Raw genomic sequence first — 27,591 nt, forward strand, 5'->3', positions numbered from 1 at the left:
TTAGTGACAGCATTTCATTGCTTTTTAGATGTATGAGTCAGCATCTCAGTTGAGGAAGAGAGTATAGGGAGGAGATAGGCTTTTACAAGAATTGTGTTTCACGTGAGAATAGAGTCTTGACAAAGCTTCTGAAAAGTGAAGGTGCACATAAGGACCTTAGGAGCATTCCTTTCCAAGTTTCGCTGTGGCGCAGTGGGTTAAGAATCTTTACTGCCGTGTCCTGCTGCTGAGGCATTGGTTCAATCCCCAGCCTGGTGCAGTGGGTCAGAGGGTCCAGTGTTGTCTCAGCTGTGGCCGGGATTCAATCTCTGGTCCAGGAACTTCCAGATGTTGTAGGTGCGGCCATAAAATTTGAAAACAAATAATTTTCCCAACCTGCCACCGGTTCTAAATTAAAAGATAGTCTTTTTAATCAGTGCACCATATTCTTTTTACTTGTGCCAGCAATTAAGGGAAGTATTGTAACCCTGTTTGTTGACAGAGTAGCAGACTCTTCTGGCATTATACATTTTTTAATTCGCTGAGGCCAGAAATTACCTCACAGTATTTTTGGAGTGGAGTTTTATAACGTGGTATGACTAAACTAACTATAGAACTTAGAATATTTACCATTTTAGTTTGTGTCTTCCAAATGGAAACATACAGCTACTCTCTCAAGAACTAGTGTGAGTAACTAAAGTGAGGAGTGTTTAGTCAGGGGTGGACCGGGGTTGGTAGTAGAGAGAAGTGTGTCATTCATAAGAGATTTGGGGTTAGTCATTTAACAAAGACGTACTCGAATTGCTTTATTTCCACAAATAGAATGAATTCTTAGACTGAGGAAGCAAAATTCCATTAGGATCATCTGTATACTAATCTACTTTTATAACCTTGGGTTTGAGTTTAATTCCTGTTTCAAGCAGTTACATAATTACTACTGTGCAGTCATCTATATCTTTTGAATTCCAGTAGAGAGGAACAAGGTTCTAGTAGAAAAGTTTTGTAAAAAAAAAATTTTTTTAGATAATGTTATGAGAATATAAGTCCATTGTTAAAAGCGCTTTTTTTACTGGTGTTCTGAAAATGAAAATTTTCAGGATAAGTTTTTTGAAAAGATTATGTCTGGCAACTGAGAACCTACTTTCTCGGGAAATGGAGATAAATCTTTAATCATTCTTCTAATCAGCGCCACAGATTCATTAGATACCAGTTGTGTGCAGGATATTATTCTAGGTTGGGGGTACAGACATGAACAGATTGCTCTCTTGACCCTTATATTCTTTGGGGGGTAGCAAAATTTTCATGTATGATAGCTTTATGCAGAGAATTGATAGGATAGAATTGACATAATAGCTGCCTTCAGTTAGGTTTTCAGGGAGGGCCTCTCTGACAAAGTGAATTTAAGCTGAGGTTTAACTGACATGGGAAAAAAGCCAGCCCTGATCCTCCAAGGTTAGGGATGAGAGCATTTCAGGCAGGAGAAATTGTGAAAACAGAGACTCTGAGGCAGGAGCTTCGTATGCTTAAGAAATTTCTCTCTATTCATGAAGGCATAAAACAGGGCTGGTACCTAGAGGAAGAAAAAAGGAAGGTTTTGTTGGAGTTCCCACTGTGGCACAGTGGGTTAGGAACCTGACTGCAGTGGCTTGGGTTGTGGTGGAGGTGCAGGTTTGATCCCTTGCCCAGGAACTTACATATGCTGCAGGTGTGGCTATTAAAAAAAAGAAGAAGAAGAAGAAGGCTTTGTTTTTTATTTCTTGATTAGGAGATTCTGAAGGAAGTTTGTGTGCTCCTTGTAGGGAGTTATCTAGAAAAGAGGGAAAACTATGTGATGCTGGAGGTCGGAAGGAGGATTAAAGCAGCAGTGCCTTTGAGACTGCAGGAAGCGACAAGATCAGAACACAATAGAGAACTGGTACTTGAGAATGCCAGAAACATTTGAGCAAGCTAGTGAGGCAGGGGAAATGAGCACATACTGAGGGGGGACTTTGTGGAGGAAAATGAGGGATCCTGCTAAATGGTGCTCATTTTCACAAAGAAAAAGGACAGGGCTACTATTAGGTTAGTTCCTCCTGCCTATAGTAGGTGACCTTTAGCTTTTGATCTGGTTATTTATTCTGCTCTCTTTTTGTCTTTTTGTCTTTTTGTCTTTTCTAGGGTCACTTCCCACGGCATATGGAGGTTCCCAGGCTAGGGGTCGTATCGGAGCTGTAGCTGCCAGCCTAAGCTACAGCCACAGCAACGCCAGATCCGAGTGGCGTCTTCGACCTACACCACAGCTCACGGCAATGCCAGATCCTTAACCCACTGAGCAAGGCCAGGGATCGAACCCATAACCTCATGGTTCCTAGTCGGATTCGTTGACCACTGCACCATGACGGGAACTCCTATTCTGACATCTTTTTGGCATTAAATTCATTCCTTCCCCTTCAGAATTGGTGGCATGATGAAAACATTCTTAGCTTCATTTTTCTTTAGTTAAACTGAAATTGTTTTGAACACAAATAGTAATATCTTAGTGCCCTTGGAAAAGCTTGTGGACACAGTTGAAGATCTGTTCATATTCTTGGTGTTGGTAAAAACCATATTTCTAGGAGTTCCCACTGTGGTACAACAGGATGGTTGGCATCTCTGCAGTGTACCAGGATGCTGGTTCCATCCCCAGCCCAGCGTAGTGAGTTAAAGATCCACTGTTGTTGCAGCTGCGGCATAGGTCACAGCTTCTGCTCAGATCTGATCCTGGGCCCAAGAACTCCATGTGCTGCAGGGCAACCAAAAAAGAAAAACAAAATTTCTAGGAGGAACTTTGGAGATCTATCATCCAGTTCCCTTATTTTAAAGGATGGTAAAAATGAGACTCAGGAAGGCAAAGATAACATTACTACTAACTAGTCGTAGAGTCTGCCTTCTGATTTCCATTCTAGTGTTTTTTTCCCTATACAAAATGCAATCAGAACGGATTTAGGGATTTTTTTTTTTTTTTTTTTTTTTTTTTGCCACGCCTGTGGCATGTGGAAGTTTGTGAGTCAGGGATCAAACACACGCCACAGCAGTGACCCAAGCTGCTGCAGTGACAATGCTGATCCTTAACCTGCTGTGCCACAAGGGAACTCCTGAATGCTCTTTTTAATAATAAATAAGAGTAACTGTATTTTCCATTTCCAGTGTGATGAGGTTACAAAAGAAATCAATATCCCATAATCAAAATATCTTCTAATGCTCTTGATAATTCCTAAAAGATTAAGAGATAGATAGGTAGGGGCAAATATTTTCATTTCTAGGATAAGGAAAGTGAGATGAAATTACTTGCCTGACCTCTTCAGCTAATAGTGGTATTATTGAGTGCTTACTGTGCACCATTTACTAGTCAAATGCTGTGCATGTATTCATTCAGTCTTGTTAACAGTCCTGTGGTGTGTGGATACCATTATTTAACCCAGCCTTATGAAAAAGGAAACAGAAAGGCAGAGCAATTCAGTAGGGCTAAGTGGATCTTGGGCAGTCTGACCGAAGCCTAATCTTTGAACTACAACTTTGTGTAATAAGAGCGGCAGAAACTTGAAATTGGGTCTTGAGATTTCAGGCCCAGTGTGTTCTGTCTGTGCTCTCCTACCTCTGACCATGAAAATAAATCCTGCCTGCTGCAGACAGTGTGGTTAAATGAACAGCCAGGAGAGTGAAAGAGAAACTGTGGAGACAGGGAAGAGATGACAGTCTTCCAAAAATGACGCTGCCGGAGAATGGATATAAGGCTGCAGGTTTTGGTAATCTTCTAGGTTGGTAGAAGGGTTATGCTGTTGAAGGATAACACTTCACCTTTTCTTAGTTATAAATGAACTTTTCTTATCCATCCAGCCCATTCCTCAGATTCCATATTATCAGAGAGAAAGGAAGAAACAGAAAAGAGGACCCCTTGTTGAGTTTAGATCTCCTGAACACACAGGATCAGTTCAGAAGTTCCCATGACACAGGGCAATGAGAGTGAGCTCCTTGCTTGGTTCCTCACCCAAGAAGAGACCGGCCCAGGTCCATCTCTCCTGAGTAGGAAAGGCTCAGCTCTCGGAAGAGACTTCTGCCCGGGTGCAGGCTGCCACGGGCTGGGCCTGGCTGTCTGAGGTAAGATGAAAATCTATCCGAGGGTGCACTAATGCACAAAGCTGACAGGGTACTGTCGCCAGTGGAGCTGGCAGCATCCCCACTTCTTTTTCAGCTGGAACAGCTTAACTCTGATCACATCCTGCATGATAGGAGTGGAGATCCAAGCTATTGCCCTTAAAAAATTGATAGTTTGAGCTACTGCTAGGGGAGATAGGATTCAGTCTTTAATAAATGTATTTTAAACAATTATATCTACTTTTAAAATAGAGAATTAATCAGTTTCATTCTGAATCGTCTACTTTATGTCGGCATTTGTCCTGAAGATAGATAGATATAATATAATGTATTCACTTCCTGTTTTTCACAGGAATTCGTGAACTTTAAATTGCTGCTTCAACCATCTATAGTCTAGGTTCATTTCATTCCTGGGATAGAGCTCCCGTTGTTTGGTGTGTGTGGGGGGGTTGGTTTATTTGGGCTTTTTAGGGCTACACCCATGGCATATGGAAGTTCCCAGGCTAGGGGTAGAATCAGAGCTATAGCTGCCAGCCTACGCCAGAGCCACAGCAACGTGGGATTCGAGCCATGTCTGCAACCTACACCTCAGCTCATGGCATCGCTGGATCCCCAACCCACTGAGCAAGGCCAGGGATCAAACCCGCATCCTCATGGATACTAGTCTGATTCATTTCTGTTGCGCCACAGTGAAATTCCAGAGCTTCCGTTTTTGCTTTTTTTTTTTTTTTTTTGCCTTTCACCCATTTAACTTAGGGTGGATTTACTTTGATTCATGAGTCACTTGTGTGACCTCTCATTTCTTCAAGATGATTCTGGCTCAAATTTCTGGATAGGTGTCTGGCCCCGGGTGTTTTATTCTCTCCACAAATGTGATCATTAAAAATATCTCACAAAAGAAGCAAAGATGGAAAATAAAATTGGTTTTTGCCTCTTTCATTTACATAGTGACTCTAATATTAGTTGTTCAAAAGCCTGTACAACTTTGTACAGATCACCTCCTGGGTCTGGACATAGAAATAGGCTGAAATAAAAACCAGTTTTCAGCATGACTCGGCATGACATTGTTTACTTCCTCTGCATATTAGCCTCTGGGTCAAGAGATTCATTAGTCCAGAGCAATTGAGTATTGGTTGGAACAAACAAAAAACATGGCATATTTTTCTATTTTAATCATCTGTGCTTTTATTTTTTTCCAGATAGGTAGTTTTGCATCAACTGAGCGTGATTTAGATTCCTCCTCCAGAATTAGAAATCTCCTGATTGCTTTCTGCTCAGAGATAGAGGACAGGTGGCAAGCTTTTTAGCTAAACATTTGTACCTACTGTCCTCTTTTTTTCACAAGTGCTTTAGCCATGCCAGAGAATAATTGTTCAGAAGTTTTAAACAAGAGTTCTGAATTTTATCTGATCAAATCACTGGAATATGTCATTAAAACATGTCTGGTGGTGAATAAAATCTTAAATCATTTAGATTAAAAGTGACTTGCTGCTTCCACTTATCATGTTTCCATAAACGCAGTTTTCAAAAATATGTTCTCTTAAAATATCTTAAAAATAGTTCCTGGTTGAATGGAAACAAGTGTTGGGAAAATTCTCTTGTTGCAGACAAATTCATTAGTGTGGTGATAGCATTGCCAAAAGGAAGGAAAACACGCCAGGGCAAACACACTGAGTCCTGAGAACGTTCCTTCTCCAAATTCCTAGCCTGTTTTTTCTTGGTCTCTTCCCCTCCTTGTCCCCAAGTTCCATTGTTGCCGTCATTGTCCAGAATGTAAATGGCTTTGCCAGAAATGCTGCCCACAGCTTGCCCAAGAACAGCTCATATAAGGAGATATATATCCCCCTTTCCATTTATTTGCTTTGGGTGTTTTTCTAACAATTGGAACTGCCTAGTATAGGAAGAGATGATTCAGTGTGAAAATTGTCTGGCTGTGCTTGTCCCTCAATGGCAGCGTTGTGAACTCTGTTTCTGCCTACTTCAGAGGGAGTCGGAGGGTTTCTGTCTCTCTGTGGTATCTTAGCACGCTGGTAGTTTTGTAGTCTCCAGAATACTTCTGTACCTAAAAATGTGCTTCACAGAATTAATTTCCTTTATGGACTTAGCCATTGGGCATTTCCCCTTAAGTCCTCTGTTCTCAGAGCTCTAGCCATTGTTACTAAATCCTGGATTTTAGAGCTACTGGTCCTTTCACAAACAGAATAAAAGTGGAGGTTTTGGAGATCATGTAGTCCAGCGAATTTCTCTTTGCAGGTAAAGAAACAGGCTCACAGAAGTGTAATGACCTGATCCAGGCCTGCAGTTAATAGCAAACTGGGCGGGACTAGAAGCCAAGTCCCTATTAGAACTTTGCTCTCTCCAGTCCTGATTCTCCTATCTCAGAGCCCAGATGGGGTTTTATAAATTTAGCGGGGACACTGGGGACTGGGCTCCAACCCATTTATTGCTAAAGAAAACAGTGTAGAAACTATATGATTCCAAATGTAATCTCTGGGCCTTGTACCATGGAGGAGGCAGACACCTTAATCTTTCAGAGACAGTTCTGACAAACATGAAAAGCCCTTCCCACCATACCTATTTTCTTGACTTATACCTTTGAGGTTCCCTGTGACATCAAACTATTGAAGCTTCATTCTTACTGTAGGAGAGACAGTGCATTCTATTTTCCTTAAGATTTGCCATTTCCCATCATTCTTTTCCCAGCACTCAGGTGCTGTGACCTGATTGAACTATCCCCCAAATAGCCTTTTTTAGGAGATAAGCCTTTTATTAAAAACAAACAAAAAACGTAAAGGATCTGTGTTCTAGCACTAGTCTCAGCAGCATCCCACCTCACTCAGAATGAAAGCCAGCATCCTTAGTAGGGCTCAAAGGCTTCTCACCTCTGAGACTTCTCTTCTGGTCTTCTTGTTCACTCCACTTCACTTTCACTCGTCTCTTTGCTGGTCTTAGACATATCAAAGCAAACTCCTGATACACATTGCACTTGGCTCTTCATGCTCAGTAGACGCTCTTCCCCTAGATACTGAATGACTCCTGTCCCCCCGCCTTCAAACTGAGTCACCTCCTCAGTAAGGCTTTCCCTGACCATCCTATTTAAAAGTGTAGACCCCAGCTCAATATTCCTATTTGAGATCCCCTTCTTCTCTGTTTTTCTCTGGAACACTTGCCACCTTTCGTAACATAGCACCTCTGTTTTCTAAAGAGCTCTCCAGGTGATTCTTACCTGTAGCCAGCATTGGGAACTTTTGCCACAGAGGTTGCTTCAGTTGGTGTTACTTATGAGAATTCTTAGCAGGGAGCAAAGTATTAACGAATTATAAGTTCTTAATTGTAGCTTCAAGCAAAGTATTTTTTGTATACTAAAACAAGTCTCTAGAATTAAACCATGTAGTGGCTAAACATGAATGTTTCCTACTCATCAGAACGTTTCTTGGTTGTGATTGATAGCAGTATACTCTTATATGTAACTAATCTCGAAGACTGCATACTTTATAACCTGAGGATCTTTTGATTTTTGTAATGAATTTGTATTATTTAAACAGCATTTATGATATGAGATCTTAAAAGTTGATTTTAGTGACTCTTCCTTAAATAACTTGTATATAATTGGATATACCTTATAATGTTTGATTCTACTGTTGACAATTTTTTACTTGAAAAGTTTTTTTCCCAACTATTAAAATTACACATTATAGAAATTTTGGAAAGTCAAAATAGTAGTAGTAGAAGAAATTATGGCAGAGTGTCTCAGAATTGACTGTTGTTGACACTGTTGCCTTCCAGCCTTTTTCCATTGCTGCATCCTACTTCTGGTACAGTGGTAGGGGTGATTTAAAAAGGATAACAAAACGGGTGAATTCCCATGGTGGCTCAGCAGGTTAAGAACCCAGCTGGTATCCATGAAGGATGCGGATTTGATCCCTGCCTTCGCTCAGTGGGTGTAGGTCACGGATGCAGCTTGGATCTGGCATTGCTGTGGCCATAGCATAGGCCAGCAGCTGCTGCTCTGATTTGACCCCTCGCCTGGGAACTTCCATATGCCGCAGGTGTGGCCCTAAAAAGAAAAAATGAAAAGCCTAACGGAGAAAAAACCAAAAAACCTGGAAGCAAATAAAAATGTTAACAGTGCTTAGGGTTTTTTTTCTTGTTTTTGTTTGTTTGTTTTTGCCACTCCCACAGTATGCAGAAGTTCCCAGGCCAGGATTTGAACCCGAGCCACAGCAGCAACAGGACTGAGTTCACAACCACTAGGCCACCAAGGAACTCCTCCAGTTTTTTATCTATGTACACACTTTTAAACAACAGTGTGTATGCTCTTTTTAGTATGTATGCTGCTGAAGCTAACACTATCTCTTTTTTTTAAAGGAATATAGTTTTATGGATAAATTCATCTTTAATCATTATTTCCCCATTCCCACCATGTCCTTGGCCCTACACCTTCAGTAAATAATTGCTCTTGTTAATTTGGTGTATATTGGTCCAATACCGTTTTTTATACGTGTTATCATAGAGAATGTGTAGTGTTTGCTTTGTTTTAGTTTACCTAAATGGTATCATACTCTAAATACATCATTCTGCAGCTTTCCCCCCTCAGCTTTGGCTCTATTCACATTGATACATGTTCCCTAGTTCCCTACCTTGGCTGTATGGGACTCCCAGAACATGGATGTACACAATTCCTCTAGTCCCTTGTTGATGGTTTGAATTTGCTTCTTGGCTTTTATAAACAGTGCTGCAGCAGAGATCCTCGTGGGTCTTCTTGGACATGTTTTAGTGTTTTTCTAGGATTATGCAGAATTTTATCCTGCTCTTTCTTCTCAGCATTAAGGCATGAACATTGCCAGTCTCTTCATAAGTACATACCATGTAAATCTAGACTTTGAAACATCTTTAATGAAAATTAATGTAAAACAGTGACTGGACGCAAGTCTTTTTGCATCACAGTAATTTAAACATTGCACAGGCTTTCTTGATAGTAGTATATACAACATTAAACTATATCAACACAAGAGGTTAAAAAATAACAATTGGTAGCATGATTAGTACTTGGAGGGGCTAGTGCAAGTGAGGATTGGAAATGCCTGGGGTTTTGTAGTTTTATCCCCGCTTTTCTAAGTCTAGAGCAGTCTCTTAGATTTTCAGAGATGACCTCTGTCACACCTCATCCTTGGAGGATCCTCCTTTGACGCTACTAGTCTGTGTATCTTTCCTGACATCTTCCTTTCCCTGTCTGTGCTCATCCTGACTGTCACCTCTCTGTGCACATCGCAGTTATTTCTTTCTGTCTCTTGGCTCATTGCTCCAGTGACCTCCTTGAGAAGGAGGTACTGTCTTTGTATGGTTTTCTACCCTAAATAAGCATAGTGCCTGACAGATGTTGACCAAATATATTTTGTATGAGTGAAAGGGAACATGTGAGGTGGGGCATGGTGAGAGAGTGTAGGATTGGGTTGTAGTGATGGTCACTTTAGTAAGGAGCTTCAATTTGTTGAAGGTATGGAGGGGAATAAGGAAGGCCTAAAAGGAAGTGAGGTGATAAGGATGACAAAATGACAGCTTTGACAGTGGGATCTCTGCTTTAGAATATTGTCATTTGCATATTTACAAACTGATTCAATCACTGGTTTTGAGTTACAAAATAATTTCTCCTTGGAACTTAAATATCAATATTTTGTTTAAAAGTGTATACATACTTGTTTTTCTAGTAATAAGAAAAAAAAAAAAAAAACAAACCTTGAATCCCTGACAGATAAACCAATCTTACAGAATTTTTTTTTAACAACTTGCCTAATTTCTTGGTTGCCCTAATTCTAATCAAAACTGGGTTTCCTGGAATGAATAGACTAAAGTTAAAGGAAATATTTTGGTCACTGTTCATATGAAATCTTTTGTGGTTTGGAAGGGTCCTCCTTGAGTATTTCAACAGCTTCATTCACGTTCCGCACACAGTGTAACAGAATGATACCAGTAACTGCTTCAGAAGGAGAAGTTCAGATGCAGAACCACCACATTTAGAGAATGAACAGTAAAACTTTTGGGAAGGAAGTCAGAGAGCTTTCTTAACTTTTATCATGGCACTAGTTAGAAATCATTTAGTGCTATAAATTTTCTTGGCAAGTACATTTAGAGCTCAGAAAAAATTTTTTAATGATTATTTTGTATTAGAGGCTGCATGGCAATCAGAGTTTGCCCATTTGATTAATAGAACTCTGATGTATCTTAAGTAATTGACATTGTCAGGAGAATGTAGTCTTATCAGTTAACCAAAGATCTAAGATTGAAAGTAATGAGTTATGGGTATCATCACCTTTTTCTAATACTGAAATTGTTTCCAGTACTGAAATACTGTAATTACTCTCTGGATACTTTTTGCTGCTAATTAACATCTCTTTTTACAGGATTCATGAATAAAATTTTCCATCCCAACATTGATGAAGCGTAAGTAACTGTTTAAAAATGTTTAAATCTAAGCAGCAACTGCTCTTGATTAGAGTTAACCTCTCCATTATAAAAAAGCCTCAATTATCTTTCTGGATTTTATCAGTAGATAGAGTGTAAGAATGATGGCTGAAATTGTGGAATCCCAGGGGGGGGCATGAACTATTCTAAGCCACTTAGTTCACAGCCTACTATTGGACTGCTTGTTTTTTCCCATTGTAATGAATGGGTCCTTAATTTCCCTTGATATCAAGCTAACATTTGTAATAGCCCATGTCTCCATTCTCTTTATATAAACACATTCCAGGAGTCTGTTTTCAGTGTACAGATTATATTATTTTCAGCCCTTAAAGTATCTCTCAGTTCTTGAGTGTAAAGCAAACATAACTAGTTTCATTTCACTTAATAAATCTTATCCCTTCCATTCCCTAATATCTCACTCGTGATATTTTAAAATGTGATATCAGTGCCTCCTGGTTTTGTACTTCCAGAGTGCTGTTTAGAATATATTGTTTGTCCTGCAATTTTTCCTTGTCATGGCACTAAATTTTGATGTTACACACATGCACAGACATACAGCGTATTCTGAGCTCTGAGAAGAGGTCGTGTGTAAACATCAGACCCTGTTGTCCTTTAACATTTCTGTGTATCCATCATCCTGACACGGGTGTTCTCTTATGTAACTGCCGTAGAGTCGATCAGAGTCAGGAACTGAATATTAATGCAGTACTTTTTCATCTACTGCCATAGTCCAGAAATGTACTTTTTTTTAGCACTTTTTTCTCTATTCATTAAGGATTCAGTCCAGTATCACGTATTGCATTTAGTTGACATGTTTCTTTAAACTACTTCAGTAGGGAACCGTTCCTCAGCTTTTTATAAAATTGACATTTTCAAAGAATAAAGGCCAGTTATTTTATAGACTGTCCTTCAGTTTGGGTTTGTCTGATTTTTCTTTATCATTAGGTTTAGAGTATGCTCTTAAGGCCGGAAAACCAATGTGGGATTGTGTCCTCAGGGTGTCCTATTTGGAGGCACACAGGTCTGTCTGCGCTGATTACCAGTGTTAGTTCTCATCACCTGGTTAAGGTGTTGTCTGGTTTACTCCATTGTATGGTTAGTGACTGGTTTTCCCTTTCAGTCTGTGAGGTGACACTAAAGACTTCGTATATATTCTGGTCCTCCTCATACTTTCCCCAGCTGGGATTATTTAGGGGTTTTTATGATCGATTAACAATATTTTATTTTAAAAAAGTGTATTTTTTTCCCTAATGATAAAATTAGTTGCCAGCTACATGCAACTAACTTTCTAATTTTTAAAAAAATGCCATTCTTTCCATCTGTTTCAGGTCAGGAACTGTGTGTCTAGATGTAATTAATCAAACTTGGACAGCTCTCTATGGTGAGTTTGGCCATGGAATGTCTTTTAGAGATGTTGAGACACTGCCTAAAAAAATGTTGTTTGGATTTTCTTCTCTGGTTTAAGATGTTTTTGTTGGGAATGGGAAAGGATTTTGAAGTCCTGGTGGGAAAGTTCGATCAGTTTAAAAAAAAAAAAAAAAAATTCGTGAGTACAAACTTTGGTTTAGCAGAAGAAGTTTAACATAATCTTGTAAGATTCTGAAATTAAAGTGTATTGAGGAGTTCCCGTCGTGGCGCAGTGGTTAACGAATCCGACTAGGAACCATGAGGTTGCGGGTTCGGTCCCTGCCCTTGCTCAGTGGGTTAACGATCCGGCGTTGCCGTGAGCTGTGGTGTAGGTTGCAGACGTGGCTCGGATCCCGCGTTGCTGTGGCTCTGGTGTAGGCCGGTGGCTACAGCTCCGATTGGACCCCTAGCCTGGGAACCTCCATATGCCAGCAGCGGCCCAAGAAATAGCAAAAAGACAAAAAAAAAAAAAAAAACCAAAAAAAAATAAAGTGTATTGATACACATAGACAGTCACACAAATGCATATGCAAACATTTTATGTACACGTATTCCAAAGCACATTGTATACATGTTTATCAGTAATGCCTTTCAGTTTCGAAAAGACTGTTAGGAATGTCCCTTTGAAATAAGATGATGTATTAGGAGTTTTGCAGAGTTCCCATTATGGCTCAGCAGTAATGAACCCAACTAGTGTCCATGAAGATTCAGCTTCCATCCCTGGCCCTGCTCAGTGGGTTAAGGATGCAGCGTTCCCGTGAGCTGTGGTATAGGTCCCCAATGCTACTTGGATCCCACATTGCTGTGGCTGTGGCATAAGCCGGCAGCTGCAGCTCCAGTTTGACCCCTAGCCTAGGGACTTCCATATGCCGTAGTTGTGGCCCTAAAAAAATTTTTTTTTAGATATAAAAAGTTTCAGGGGATCGTCTGTTTCAAAGGTCAGAACTTTGTTATGAAAGAAAGAATAATTTAGCCTTACCTTCATTGCCGAAATTGATATCTGTTACAGTGAATCAGCATATAACTTGAGATCACAGAATGAGATAAAAAGTATGAGACCTTCTCTCTCTGAGTCTGTAACTTGGATGGGGAGCTAAAAATAATTTAAAATCTATTTAAAGTTAATTAAGGGTACAACACATTGATCTGTTTGTTCTCCCCACATGTCCAAGTGCTCAGGCTTCGCAGAATCTCCCTGCTCTCTCACCCCCACCTCATGAAGCTTCTCCCAGTGCTCCAGCTGGAAGTAATCTCTGGACAGGCTTGAATTTTATAGCTCTTTTTTTGTGGCTTGCTTTTACTTTCTACTTTGTGTTTGCTGTTTGCACCTACATTTTCTGTGCTCCTGGATTATGTCCTGCCCTGAGGGCTGTCAGGGCACCCATGTGATTTGTGTTTAAGCCCTGGCTCAGAGCCTCATACCAAAGTGTTTGTAAGAATGAGTGGTACAGACAACACACAGTTGCCGAGAGGTTCAGGAGAGGGAAAGGTCACTTCAGCCTGGGGTTAACCAGAGGTGGCCTCCTCTTGAAGAGTTGGGACACGTGTTCGCAGTCTTAAGGTTGGAAAGACATTATTCTAGCTACAGTCTGCAAGTCGCCTGGTACTAGGATGGTGCATGAGAATCACAGAGGTTGGTCACCAGCAGCATTTAGTGAATCCTTTTTTTCCCTCCTCCTGACTCTCAGGAATTATTTCCTCTGCTTGGACTTATCCTCCCTGATCTTTGTATGGCTGGCACCTTCTTTTCTCATCTCAAACAAGCTTCCTTAGAGAAGCCTCCTTTCCTGGCCACTTTACCTAAAATAACGCCCCTCCTTAGCACAGCACCCTCTTTAAAAACCGTAACATTTCTTTATTGTTTATTTTGTCATATAGGTGGTAGACTTCACAAGAGCAGGGACTTTGTCTTGTGTATTTGTGTGCACATATGTGTAAGTGCCTAAAACAGCATAGTACCTGGTATACAATCAGGGTTCGAATACTTGCTAAATTAATAAGTGAATTAATCATGCCCAGTACTGCTGAACATGAGAGTTTTAGGGAAATGACAGCTTATAAGGAGATGAAGCAACAAGAAAGAACATATACTCTGAGGTTGATTAAATGGATTCTTTTTTAAGATGGTTTTTTTGGTAAAAATGTCTCATGGCAGGCTGCCTGGAATATCTGATGTAATGATGTATTTTCTTAAACTGCATTCATATTTTAGAAATGTACATAACTAAATATTGCAAGCTGGTTCCAATTACAGTAAAGTAAATTGGACTTTAGTTTAACTAATTTACTATTGACCGGAAAAGCTTTGTGAAAGAGGTTTGCTGATTCTCAAGTACCTCATATTTAAGAACAGATTTTTAAAAAATAAACAGTTATGGAGTTCCCATCATGGCGCAGGGGAAACGAATCTGATTAGGAACCATGAGTTTGTGGGTTCAATCCCTGGCCTTGCTCAGTGGGTTAAGGATCTGCCATTGCCATGAGCCGTGGTGTAGGTCGCATACATGGCTCAGATCTGGCATTGCTGTGGCTGTGGTGTAGGCTGGCAGCTGTAGCTCTGATTAGACCCCTAACCTGGGAACCTCCATATGCTGCAGGTATGGCCCTTAAAAAAAAAAAAGTTACATACATAAAATACACCCATTTAAAGTCTGTAATTTGATCGTTTTTAGTATATTAATTATGTACAACCATTACTACATTTTTGTCATAGAACATTTTCATCATCTCCAAAGGAAGCTATTATGCTGGTTATCTCCCAGCGCCCTCCCCCAAGCCCTAGGCAACAGCTAACCTATTTGTTGTTTGCATACATTTGCCTCTTCTGAACATTTCTTATAAATGGAATTATACAATATGTGGTGTTTTGTTACTGGCTTTTTTCACCTCATGTAATGTTTTCAGGATACATCCATGTTATAACATATATCAGTACTTTATTCCTTTTTATGGCCAAATAATATTCCATTGTACGGGTATCATTTTTGTCAGATGCTAGACATCTGGTTTGTTTATACCTTTTATTATTATGAATAATGCCTCTATAAATATCTGTGCACAAGTTTCTATATGGGCGTATGTTTTCATTTCTCTTGGGTGTGTACCTAGGGGTAGAATTGCTAGGTGATATGGTAACTTTGTTCATCCATTTGAGGAACTATTTTCTGAAGTGGTACTGTGTTACATTCCCACCAGCAGGTACATGAGGTGCAGAATAGACTTTAAAGCAAAAGGCCAACTAGACTAAGGTTCTAGAATACTAAGGTGTTAGAATATGTTCTTGCATTACCCTGCAAAGCATTTAGTTAAGTAATAAGAATTAAACCACACTGGTCAAAGTAAATTTAATTTCCATATTCTGTGTATGAGTTACCATTAAGTGTTCCATAATACAAGAGCATGGACACACTAACAGGTAGGTGCAGGAAATCAGGAAGAAAATATTTTTAGAGTATAGACAAAATTATACTCAAAAAATATAAATTAAAAAAAATTATACTCAGCATGGGAGAATTGTTTTCTTTCATAGAAAGTTTTGGAGCAGGTTTTGTACGATTTATATGAAAGTACTGATAGGTTAGTTCAGGAGTTCCTCCTGTGACGCAGTGGGATCAGCAGCATCTCTCCAGAGCTGGGGCACAGCTTCGATCCCTGACCCAGTGCAGTGGGTTAAGGATCCAGTACTGCCGTAGCTGTGACATAAGTTGCAACTGCGGCTTGGATCTGATCCCTGGCCTGGAACTCCATATGCTGTGGAACAGCCAAAAAAGAAAAAGAAAGGTTGGTTCAGATGACCTTAAAGTTTCTTTTAGACTTCTCTGATCTTGAGATCTAAACTGAATTTTTATTACAAACTGCTCAACCCTCTGGCATTGAAGATTAGTTCAAAATTGGTGAATTTTGAATCACTTGATGTCCTGCTGTGAGAGAATTTTAGTTCAGAGGACCCCCCCCCAAAAAAATCTAATTTAATGCGAGAGAACTAATAGGAGAAAGTTGACAACTTAGCACAAATATTCAACTGAAAAGAAAAAGGCTTAGCTTAGTAACCAAAACTTGTTTCAACACCTGTAACTATATATTATGGTAAGGAGCAGGGAATTACTTATGAAATTTCCTGCAATTAACTTAGTCCTAGAACATGTACTGTGCAATAGATAGACATATTTTCATTGTAACAGCAATGCCCAGTTGAAATTTCAGATTTGTGCTCATCATAACCTGATAACAAACAGTGTTTATGTTTGTGGCACATTTAGTCCTCTATTCCTCTCCCACCACCTCCTCCCACCCCACAAAAGAAAATTGATTTTTGGCAGCCCATTGGACTCATTCATTGCCTCTGTTGGCCTCCTGTTTTCTTTTGCCAAGTGTACATGCAGTTTGTTCATTCAGAAGCTCAAAATTGGTATAATTGTAGTTTAATCACCCAGTAATTTTAAATTTAATATTATTTAACCTTCCAAGAGAGTGTATTATAGTGGTAATATGGTTAATTTTATAAAGATGCTTGTCATCAGTATGAAGTTATCTATTGAACATGAAGTTACTATTGTTACTCTTTGTGACATTAAAAGGAAAGTAGCTGATGCATCACAAAATTGATTTTGGCCTCCTGTGTGACAGCTTTTTTCTTTCTTTTTTTTTTTTTTTTTTTTAAACATCCTTTCTGCTCCTTCAGACAGTAATGATAAAAGCTTTGGAAAACTTAAAATCCAGCCAAGGGGATCTGGATTTCCGTTTCAGAAACAACTGTAATTTTAAAGACTGATGCAAGGAAAATTCATTAAGCTATAGGTAGCTTTATAAGCTCCTTCTGTTTTCCAGTTTTCCTTTTTAGTCTAAAATATATCCATAGTTGTGTTTTCAAGCCACACTCCTGGAAGCCCAGGTACCTTCACTACAACACAGCTTCAGTTTCCCTCCTGCTCTCCTGGGCCAGGCATGCTTGACCCTTGTGAATTGTGTTTCTCTCTCCAACTTTCATCTTACTCATTTCTTGACTGACTTGGTAAATTACTTAGTTTGTGAATTAAGTTATGGATAAGTAATGTGGAAGACTTTTCTTTATAAAACTGGGCAGTTTATAGTTTTATTCTCAGCCTTAGAGTTGCTAGCCAGTGGCCTGGATACTCCTCTTATTTTGCTAGTGAGAAAAATTAACATTTGGAAAATTACTTCCCCTCAAGTCATCTGGGGAGTCAATAACAGACAAATGAAGTTGACCACAACAAAAGGAATGCTTCCAGGACTCTGAGATTAGAATTAGATAGGAGAAACAATGCTTCTTTTCTAGGCATTTAGAATAATTTTAAATCATAAATTTAATAATATTACACTGTGGCCTAATGATTTTAAGCTGCAAAATTTCCATTTTGGAAATTCATTGTTACTACGTCCTTCATTTCAGTCAGGTGAATCTTTCCAAACCATTCAAATTTGGCTGAGGGTAACTGTATCTTGAAATAATGCTTTATGTTGCATTAGTGTTTGCTAGCTGTGTTTCTAGACATTTTAGATACAGATAAAGAGATACATGTATCTGTCTGTATGGATGATTGGCCAACAACTGCTCTTTGAGCAGACTTGAGAACATAGGATTGGTCCATCCATGTTGGAATCACAAACATCATCCTGCTTTTTAGAACAGCTGGATGTCATTATGAGTCTCCTAGACAGACAAGGTAGAGCAGTTTCTTTCTAGTGAAGAAATATGCTGTTTTGGATATGATAGTTTTAATAGTGCTAGCTGCATGATCCACCTCCTTATCTGCTTGTAGACACCAGATTTGGTGTTGGTGTGTGTACACAGGAAAACAAGGTCTTCTTGGGTTGAACAGCTTAGCAGAAAGTCATTAAAAACACCACTTTCAGGAGTTCCCGTCCTGGCGCAGCAGAAACGAATCTGACTAGGAACCATGAGGTTTCGGGTTCGATCCCTGGCCTCGCTCAGTGGCTTAAGGATGCAGCGTTGCTGTGAGCTGTGGTGTAGGTTGCAGTTGAGGCTCAGATCTGATGTTGCTGAGGCTGTGGCATAGGCTGGCAGCTGTAGCTCCGATTGGACCCCTAACCTGGGAACCTCCATATGCCACGTGTGCGGCCCTAAAAAGCAAAAACAAACAAACCACCACATTCATATTCAGTGGTGGTCAGCTTAGAACCATGAAGTGGTCCAGGCTTTGTGAGTTGGGGGACATGAGCTAGGCTATGTTTTTCTTTCTTGGGAGCTGTAGCTTCAGGGCTCAGTTGTGATTTTAGGGATTTGTTTTCTCTTCATTTTCTTGTGATCACTGTGTATTGGTAAAGTCTTCCCCTATGCATGGCCACTTATAATTGCATGAAGTTATCTTGTTTTCTGACATTAAAGACAAACTAAATTATTGCCTAGTAATTTAAAACTTTAATAATGAGTTTTAGTATGACTGTAAGAATACCCAGCTAACTAATTATACATTAACTGCCCTCATTTCTAGAAGGAAATAACAAATCCTATCACCATGTTTTAGCTTGCAGTCTTTTGAGGTGAGCAGGGTCATGCCAGGTTTAAAGTAGGATAAATGACCTCTAACCAATACCTGAGTAAGGAAGGTGGGAAGTGTTTTGAGATAAAAATGACATGGCAGCAAGGGGAATGTTTTTGACGAACAAGAGCCTGTTTTCTTCATTCTGATCTGTGTAGTAGCGTTCATTTCCTCTGCAGATCTCTAGTTTAAATACATTGAGGGGAGGGAGGTTCGATTCGGCAGTGGTTGGGAGATGGTTTTCTAAGATGGTGGGATGCTTCAAAGCATGTTATAAAACCACACACCTCTGGTTGGTGACCTGGTCACCTGGCACTTAGCAGAATATATATCTGGTATTCCTCCAGGTTTTAGTACCCTGTGTCTTTGACATTGCTCTTTCCCAGTTATAACAGAATACCTGTTTTTAGCTTGGAATAACTATAATGCTATCAGTAGCGACATTAAGTATGAATCTGTCATGAATGTTGCAAAAAGTCTTTGAATGTTAACTAATTCTAATTGATCCCTACTAATTGTGCATGTACACTCTCTCTTAAGCACTGTAAAGAGGGAAGAGTTTTGATTTTTGCATGTATGACCCTCTTCGTGAGACATTATTCTGTCTTTAAAAGATCCCCGTAGGAGTTCCCGCTGTGGCAAGCAGGTTAAGGCCAAGTGTTGTCTCTGTGGTGGCGTGGGTTCAATCCCTAGCCTGGCACAGTGGGTTAGGGATCTGGTGTTGCCACAGCTGTGGCATAGGTTGCAACTGCAGGTTGGTTTCAATCCTTGGTCTGGAAACTTTGATGGTATGGCCATAAAAAACAAAAAGGTTCTCTCAGTTGAGTGATTGGATACTTTTTTTTGTGTGTGTGTCCTTTTGCCATTTCTTGGGCTGCTCTTGCGGCATATGGAGTTTCCTAGGCTAGGGGTCGAATCAGAGCTGTAACTGCCGGTCTATGCCAGAGCCACAGCAACGCAGGATCCAAGCTGCATCTGCAACCTATACCACAGCTCACGGCAATGCCGGATCATTAACCCACTGAGCAAGGGCAGGGACCGAACCTGCAACCTCATGGTTCCTAGTCGGATTCGTTAACCACTGCGCCACGACCGGAACTCCCTAGGTTCATGTTATTCAGAGAAAACCATTTCTTTCTTCAAGCCTACCTGCCTGTCTGAGGGCATCCTCTGATTGGCTTTATTGAGGTTTTCTTTAGGGCCCACTGCTTACTCTCTCTCATATGCATGTGATTATGTACAATGCTATTCCTCCAGCTGGAGAGAGATCTAGGTTTCTGTCTCCTCTTTTTGGGGTATAGAATTTCACTGTTTTTAGTATTCACAGAAGAAAATTAAAGTAGAAACTCAAGGAGTTCCTGTTGTGGCTCCGAGGTAACAAACCTGACTAGGATCCCTGAGGACACGGGCTTGATCCCTGGCTCCACTCAGTGGCTTAAGGTTCTGGCGTTGCTGTGGCTGTGGTGTAGGGCGGCAGCTATAGTCCCCTAACCTGGGAACTTCCATGTGATGTGGCCGTAAAAACAAAAAAAAAAGGGAGAAAACTCACATCCGCCATTAATAGTGCAACTTCTTAGGAGCTGACAAAATAGTAGAAAAGTAAATGTCTTAACCCAAAATTCTTAACCTGAGGAAATCTGGAAATTTGATTTGCCCTGTTTCAACCTTATGGACTGACCACGTGTTTGTTAGTATGTGTTTTTATACATATGGTAGATACCACCCTTTCCCCCAAAAAAACCTTGAGTAAATAAAATGGAAATTTTGATTAGTTTTATTTTGAACATGTAACTTCATGACTTGCTTAGCAGTATGGTGAATTAATTATAGTTCCTTATGAGATGAGCAAAGTCAATCAATGGGATTTTGAAAGGTCAGCTGCTGATTTTCTCTAGCAAATCAAGGATAACATGGGTTTGAATTCCCAGGTGAACTCAACTTATTTAGCCATGGGCTTTAACTATAATGGCCAAAAGCCATGCAAAGAGGAGTCTGAAGAGTCATCAGTGTTGGTCCATTAGAATCTGCTCCTTGTGGGTTTTGCCCATCTTTTTATCTGATTGTGAGCAGACCTTTTTCTTTCTCCCTCTCCTTTTAGCCCTGTTCCCTATTAAATTACAAAACAGATCAGTACTGCAGGGAGACTCAGCTGAGTGATTCTCAGCTTGGGAAGCCAGTAGTCCTTCCCTGGGATGCAAAGGGTCAATAAAATGTAAGTTTGTTTGGATAACATGTTTCAGGAGTATGAAGTTTTATAAGAAAACAAGAGGCACTTGCTCTCTCTCTCTCTCTTTTTTTTTTTTTTTTTTTTTGGTCTTTTTAGGGCCGAACTCCCAGCATATGGGGGTTCCCAGGCTAGGGGTTGAATCAGAGCTGCAGCCACCGGCCTACACTACAGCCACGGCAGTGTGGAATCTGAGTCACATATGTGACCTACTCACAGCTCATGGCAACGCCCGATCCTTAACCCACTGTGCAAGGGCAGGGATTGAACCCACATCCTCATGGATGCTGGTTGGGTTCATTAATTGCTGAGCCACAATGGGAACTTCTTTATTTATTTAGTGTTTGTTCGTTTGTTTTGAGAGAAGTTTCCTCTTGATGGGAAATTACCTGAGTGATTGTCTTAAGAAAGGAGGCAAGAGTTTGGAGCCTGGAAGGCCACCCAGAGATAGTTGTCTTTTTTTTTTTTAAATGGCTACACCAGCAGCATCTTGAAGTTCCTGGGCTAGGGATTGAATCCAAGCCACAGGTTCAGCATCACTGGGTCCTTTAACCCACTGTGCTGGGCCAGGGATTGAACTCAGGCCACAGCAGCAACCCAAGCCGCTGCAGTCAGATTGTTAACCCACTGCATCACAGCAGAAACTCCTAGAGGAGATGGTTGTCTTGATCCATTGTATCTGCAAAGATATATTGAGCTTGGTGTAGTTACCTGCCAGGGGAAACAGAAGAGGAACTAGAGGCATTTCATTGGGATCAGCAGTGAGTCTGGGAAATTGAGTGAGTACATAGAGTAAGAGGAGGAAGGTCTAACCAAGGTCCTTCCAGAGATTCGTCCAGTGTTACCTTGAGCTGTGGTGTAGGTCATAAATGTGGTTTGGATCCTGTGTTGCTGTGGCTTTGGTATAGCCTGGCAGCTGCAGCTCTGATTGAACCCCTGGCCTGGGAACTTCCATATGCTGCGGGTACAGCCCTATGAAAAGAAAAGAAAAAAAAAAAGATTCAGTAGTTATCAGTATAGACTTAGAATTAAAATTATAAGATGATGAGCTTCCTGGAGTATTAATGCAGAGACCATAGGTTTTACACTACTGTGGAAGTGGTTGATGTCTTTACAAACAGGATTTTCTGTGTGGTATTTGTTTGGCTTTAAAAAGAAGGAATCCAGGGCATCAGGCATCTGGGGGACAGAGTTGGGTGAGGAAGGGGGACAGGCTAGGTGGCATCAGAGAAGGGAGGAGCAACTTTGCATGGTAGGTGGTGCCTGGCCCTGACCGTACTGTACCCCCGTGGTATTTTCTGAGTTATAGCACTTGAGGTGTTAAATCTGAAAAACAAATGAAGATTATGTAAGGTCAAGTTTCTGAGAAGACTGCCTGCTTGGTAATTGTGGTTCCTGGTGGGACTGACCACGTCAGGTTTTGGCATCCACAGACGCAGGGTTTTAACCTGGAGATAGCAGCATGCTTTATGAAAGTTTCCATTTTAATGTTAAAAGGAAATAGAGGAAGAAATAACTTATGGTCACTGGTTCATAAACAGCCAAGAATAAATCATGAGATATGTGATTCATCCCCTCCTGTGCCTTCTCCCTTAAGCCAGGTACCCATCTTTTTGTGAGTCACCTGGAGTAGAGTGGTTTTACTTTAAGAATCGGTGCATTTTTCTGTGTGACTCATTTTAATTATTAACATGTATTCCTTGAGGGATACAGGTAGCTGAAATTTCTTGTGAGAAGATGGCATATTTGTATTAATATTTTAGTCTAGTCCTTTAATGCAGCTTGAAGCCCGCTTTATAGTCATTTTTAGAAATGTGTACTCCTTGTAAGGAACTGCAGTATCATACTTCTCTTTTTGCAGATGAAGAAATTGAGATGCAGAGGGGAAGGACCTGCTTTCCTACCTATAGTTTGAAATACCTCCACCTGGAGGAGGTGATGGTGACAGCAGTGTGCAGAAAAAGAACGATGAAAGAGTCAGGGAGGGCTACTAAATTAGAGCCTCTTCAGCTTAGCGGCCAAGACCTGAGCATTTTCTTAAGCTAGAGAACTTTCAGGCACAGTAGCTCTTCCCACTTGGTCTCTGGGTTAGGGGTGTTCAGGGTAGGTAGTGCATTTTTGCACACGTATCACACACATACAGATGCCAGCCAGTCCTAAATCAGAATCCCTGGGGTAGGAATGAGGCCCCAGCATACATATTTTGAAAAAACTCTATGGGTAATTCTTAGGGATAAACAGCCAGGACCTAGACTTACTCAAGAACCATTACTCTAGACAGAGTGGGGTAAATGCTGCTTTTGATGAGAGAGCAGTATGATTTGAGCATTTTAAAAAATTAAATATGACTATCCTTTAGTTTATGTGCCACAAGTGTGAGTTCTGCAGTATTGTTAACATTAATACTATAAGGTCAGACTGAAGAATTAGTCCTAATGGATTGCATTTCAGTATGTGCTGATTTAGTTCAAGGCAGAAGTAGGAGCTGTTTGCTCATCATAAACTGTACTTCTCAGGGACCTTGGGACTTCCTTTAAAAGTCAAGGCAGCCAGTAATTGAGCCAGCTGACTGTACTCTCTAGATTGGGTGACCCGTGTCTAGCTCTCTCTCTCTCAAAAAGTGGAAGGTTAATATTTTTTTTAAAAGACTTTTGGGAGTTCCCTGGTGGTATAGCAATTAAAGGATCAGGCCTTGTCACCACTGTGACTTGGGTCACTGCTATGGTGCAGGTTTGATCCCTGGCCTGGGAATTTCTGCATGCCACAGGCATGGGTGGGGGGGAGGAAAGACTTTTGAATTGATAAATTTTTTTTTTTCCCCAGAGGTTCCCAGGCTAGAGTTCTAATTGGAGCTACAGCTGCCAGCCAAGGCCACAGCCACAGCCACGCCAGATCCGAGCCACGTCTGTGACCCATACCGCAGCTCACAGCATCGCCGGATCCTTAACCCCCTGAGCAAGGCCAGGGATCAAACCTGCAACCCCATGGTTCCTAGTCAGATTTGTTTCCTCTGCACCATGACTCCCCAGCAGATGTTTTTTATTATTAACAATTCTGGGGGGGAATGTTTATTATGATGAATTTTTCCCTAGATGAATATCTTCTTCATTCTTAATTTCTGGTCTCTTTGGTCACATAATTTATCTTGAAAGAATATTTTGTGCACATCTGCATGTTTGAGAGAGGTTTCTTTGAGGAGGACCCCCGCGAGGGTAGTCACCCTGTTAGCCACTTTTGGGAATGCTTTACTGCTTTAACATAGCCATGGCCACATCCTGGCCTTCAAAAGCTGTCATCTTCACCCAAAACTGGGCTATATGCTTGTCCTTTTCTGCCCTTATGTTTTAGAGGTATGACTCAGCACTTGTGTAAAATGAATCAAAAGTATGTTAATGCAGGAAGACAGTAGACACAGGAAGGAAAAACCAGTAATTGAGGGTTCTTTTATTTGTTTGGAACAAACACATGAGCAAAGCTACTTACTGGTAGCTTGAAAAACTTAAAACAGTGGGAAAGGATATAAAATTTTTTCCTGGAACACATGAAACACCTAGTAACGAGACCTGTTTGCAGTATTTTGTCAAGTCCTTAAGCGCTTCTGAACTTAGAGTAAAAGCTTCACTTTTTTTTTTTTTCCTCCCCTCAAGCTTCCTGTTGTTTATTAGGGACATTCAACTGTTGATCTTTTGGGGGCAGCACCTGTAATGCTGATGTGGCAGGAGAGGGCCCCAGTTCACTATGTGCTGGTATCGTGGAATGAATGGCCTTGGACTATTTCCTGTGGTTGGGCTAATTGAAAACAAGAACACTGCCTTTGGAGTTCCCACTGTGGCAGAGTGAATTAATGATCTGGCTTGTCTCTGGTGTTGCCAGTTTGAACACTGGCCCGGGAACTTCCCTATGCCATGGGTGCAGCTGAAAAAAGAAAAAAAGAACACTACCTCTGAAATACCCGGCAGTGGCCTTCTCTCAGGGTATACAGTTTTGATGCAGAGGTGTGGGGAACTTGTGCCGTCATGGTTGAGGTGTGTGTCTTCTATCCATTAACAGAAGCAGCATGGGAGATAAGCCCAGGTTTAAAATCCAGCCCCTTGGGGCAAATTACCTAACCTCTGGATCTCATTTTCCCCATATGAAAAATGGAGATGGTAATGGCACTGTAGCCCTTCCCTGCCATGGGATCATGTTCAATTTGTAAAACTTGGGATTCTCACTGCTTGTTTCTTCTTCTTAATTTGCTTACTTCTTGGCTTTTTTTTTTTTTTTTTTTTTTTACTACTGCCTTGATGTCTACCACTTAAGGATAATTAGAGGAAAAGAAAAATTTTTCAGACTTTTCATGTTATTAAGTGTTTCAGACATATGCAAAAGTAGAAAGGACATATAGCAAGTGCTATTTATAAATTAAAAAGGTGTAAAGTGTGGAGTTCCCATCATGGCACAGTGGTTAACGAATCTGACTAGGAACGATGAGGTTGCGGGTTCGATCCCTGGCCTTGCTCAGTGGGTTAAGGATCTGGCATTGCTGTGAGCTGTGGTGTAGGTCGCAGACATGGCTTGGATCTGGCGTAGGCCGGTGGCTACAGCTCCGATTCACCCCCTAGCCTGGGAACCTCCATATGTTGTAAGAGTGGCCCAAGAAAACGGCAAAAAGACACACACACAAAAAAAAGATGAAGTGTCATCTGAAGTGTAAAAAGTAGAAACTACAAGCCTGTTGCTTTGACATATTTCTTTTTCCTGTTAAAATTTAATCTTAACTCAGGAGTTCCCATCGTGGCTCAATGGTAATGAACCCGACTAGTAACCATGAGGATGTGGCTTTGATCCCTGGCCTCATGCAGTAGGTTGAGGATCTGGTATTGCTTTGAGCTGCAGTGTAGGTCGCAGATGTGGCTCAGATCCTTTGTGGCTGTGGCTGTGGCTGTGGCATAGGCAGGCAGCTACAGCTCTGAATGGACCCCTAGCCTGGGAACTTCCATATGCCACAGGTTTAGCCCTAAAAAAGCCAAAAAACAAAAACAAAAACAAAAACCACAAGAAATAAAAAACCACTTGATTCAGACAAGATTTTACATTTACTAAAATGAGTGATAGAACCTGCAAGATATGAATTAAAGGGCAATATTACTGAGCTATAAAGTGTAAAGGATTTGGGGTCATAACCATTGTTTTGTTGTTTGAGTCATTTCTTCTGTTTGTTTTTTTTTCTGACCAGTGTGAGGTGACACTTCGTTGTAGTTTTGTTCATTTTTTTGTTGTTATTGAAGTGTAGTTGATTTACAATGCTGTTTAAGTTTCTGCTGTACAGTGAAGTGATTCATTTATACATATGCATTTTTTCATATTATTTTCCATTATGGTTTATTATAGGATATTGAATATAGTTCCCTGTGCTGTACAGTAGGACCTTGTTATTTTTCCAGTCTATGTATCATAGTTTGCATCTGCTAATCCCAGACTCGCACTCCATCCTTCCCTTTGACATAACTTTTTTTGGAGGGGGCCATACTTGTGGCATGCAGAAGTTCCCAGGCCAGGGATTAAACCCACACCACAGTGTCCTTATTATGCATATACACTGTGTACATTGTTGTAATTCTGGAGAATGTAATATTTTACAGACTTTCTCCACTCAGCATTAGAGCATAAGCAATTTCTCTGTCCCTTTGCCTTTGCAATAGATTTCAGTGATTTTATACTTTGAATAATTATTGGTTTGTTAAATACGTCATTTCCTTTTTTAAAAAAGTATAACAGCAGTGAAATTCCTGCACATGGTTGGGATTATCTTGGGAGATTTTATTTTTATTTTTTTGTCTTTTCTAGGGCTATACCCATGGCATATGGAGGTTCCCAGGCTAGGGGTCTAATTGGAGCTGTAGCTGCCAGCCTACACCACAGCCACAGCAACACGGGATCCGAGCCACGTCTGCGACCTACACCACAGCTCATGGCAACGCCAGATCCTTAACCCACTGAGTGAGGCCAGGGATCAAACCCGCAACCTCATGGTTCCTAGTAGGATTTTTTAACCACTGTGCCACAGTGGGAACTCTGGGAGATTTTTATTTTTTATTTTATTTTTTTGTCTTTTTAGGGCCGCACTCGTGGCATATGGAGATTCCCAGGCTAGGAGTCGAATTGGAGCTACAGCTGCTGCCAGCCTACACCACAGCCACAGCAACAGCGGATCTGAGTCGCATCTGCTACCTTCACAGGTCACAGCAACGCTGGATCCTTAACCCAATGAGCAAGGCCAGGGATTGAACCCATATCCTCATGGATGCTAGTCGGGTTCAATAACTGCTGAGCCACAGCAGGAACTCCTGGAAGATCATTTTTGTTTTGCTTCTTTGATTAAGAATCTCTGCATTTTGGAGTTCCTGTTATGGCTCAGCAGATTATGAACCCGACTCATATCCGTGAGGATGCAGGTTTAACCTCTGGCTTCACTCAGTGGGGTAAGGATCTGGTGTTGCTGTGATCTGTGGTGTAGGTGGCAGATGAGGCTCGGATCTCATGTGGTTGTGGCAGTGGCAGTGGCGTAGGCCAGCAGCTGCAGCTACCAATTCAACCCCTAGCCATATACTGCAGGTGGGGCCCTAAAAAGCAAAAAAATAATAAAATAAAATCTCTGTATTTCTTTCCTGCTATTTGGGAGTTTTGCTGTAACGTGGTTCTTTGGAAAGTTAGCTCGTCGTTAATATCAAGTCCCTAACTTGGGGTTGAACATAAACCTGCTGTGTCAGTGTCTGGTGCAGGAGAGCAAGACTGTGCTGTCTTGGGACTCTGTATGCATCACACTCTAGACCTGCATTCTCCAATGTGGGATGTGCTAGCCACTTGTAGTTATTTAATTAGAATTAAATGCAATGAAAAATT

The 27,591-nt window shown here is 40.8% G+C and overlaps 1 protein-coding gene across 13 annotated transcripts in view; it reads left to right on the forward strand.

Moving 5' to 3' along the window:
• The window catches only part of UBE2H (ubiquitin conjugating enzyme E2 H), a 113,307-nt gene that overhangs the window by 73,822 nt on the left and 11,894 nt on the right, over positions 1-27,591 (forward strand). For 7 of the 13 annotated variants that reach the window (XM_003360138.6, XM_085005467.1, XM_085005465.1 and 4 more), the window contains 2 exons: positions 10,494-10,533; positions 11,883-11,935. The exons of 1 other annotated variant lie outside the window; for it this stretch is intronic. In XM_003360138.6, the coding sequence (XP_003360186.3) occupies positions 10,494-10,533; positions 11,883-11,935 (93 nt within the window). Of the gene's footprint in view, positions 1-3,834; positions 4,096-10,493; positions 10,534-11,882; positions 11,936-27,591 lie in introns of all 13 variants that reach the window. 5 more of the 13 variants (XM_085005468.1, XM_085005471.1, XM_085005470.1 and 2 more) reach the window with 1 other exon arrangement.

This window comes from Sus scrofa, chromosome 18, assembly GCF_054392235.1.
Source record: "Sus scrofa isolate SSC_HxYL_T2T_F1_AM1 chromosome 18, Sscrofa_HxYL_maternal_Yorkshire_Landrace_v2.0, whole genome shotgun sequence".
NCBI lineage: Eukaryota > Metazoa > Chordata > Mammalia > Artiodactyla > Suidae > Sus > Sus scrofa.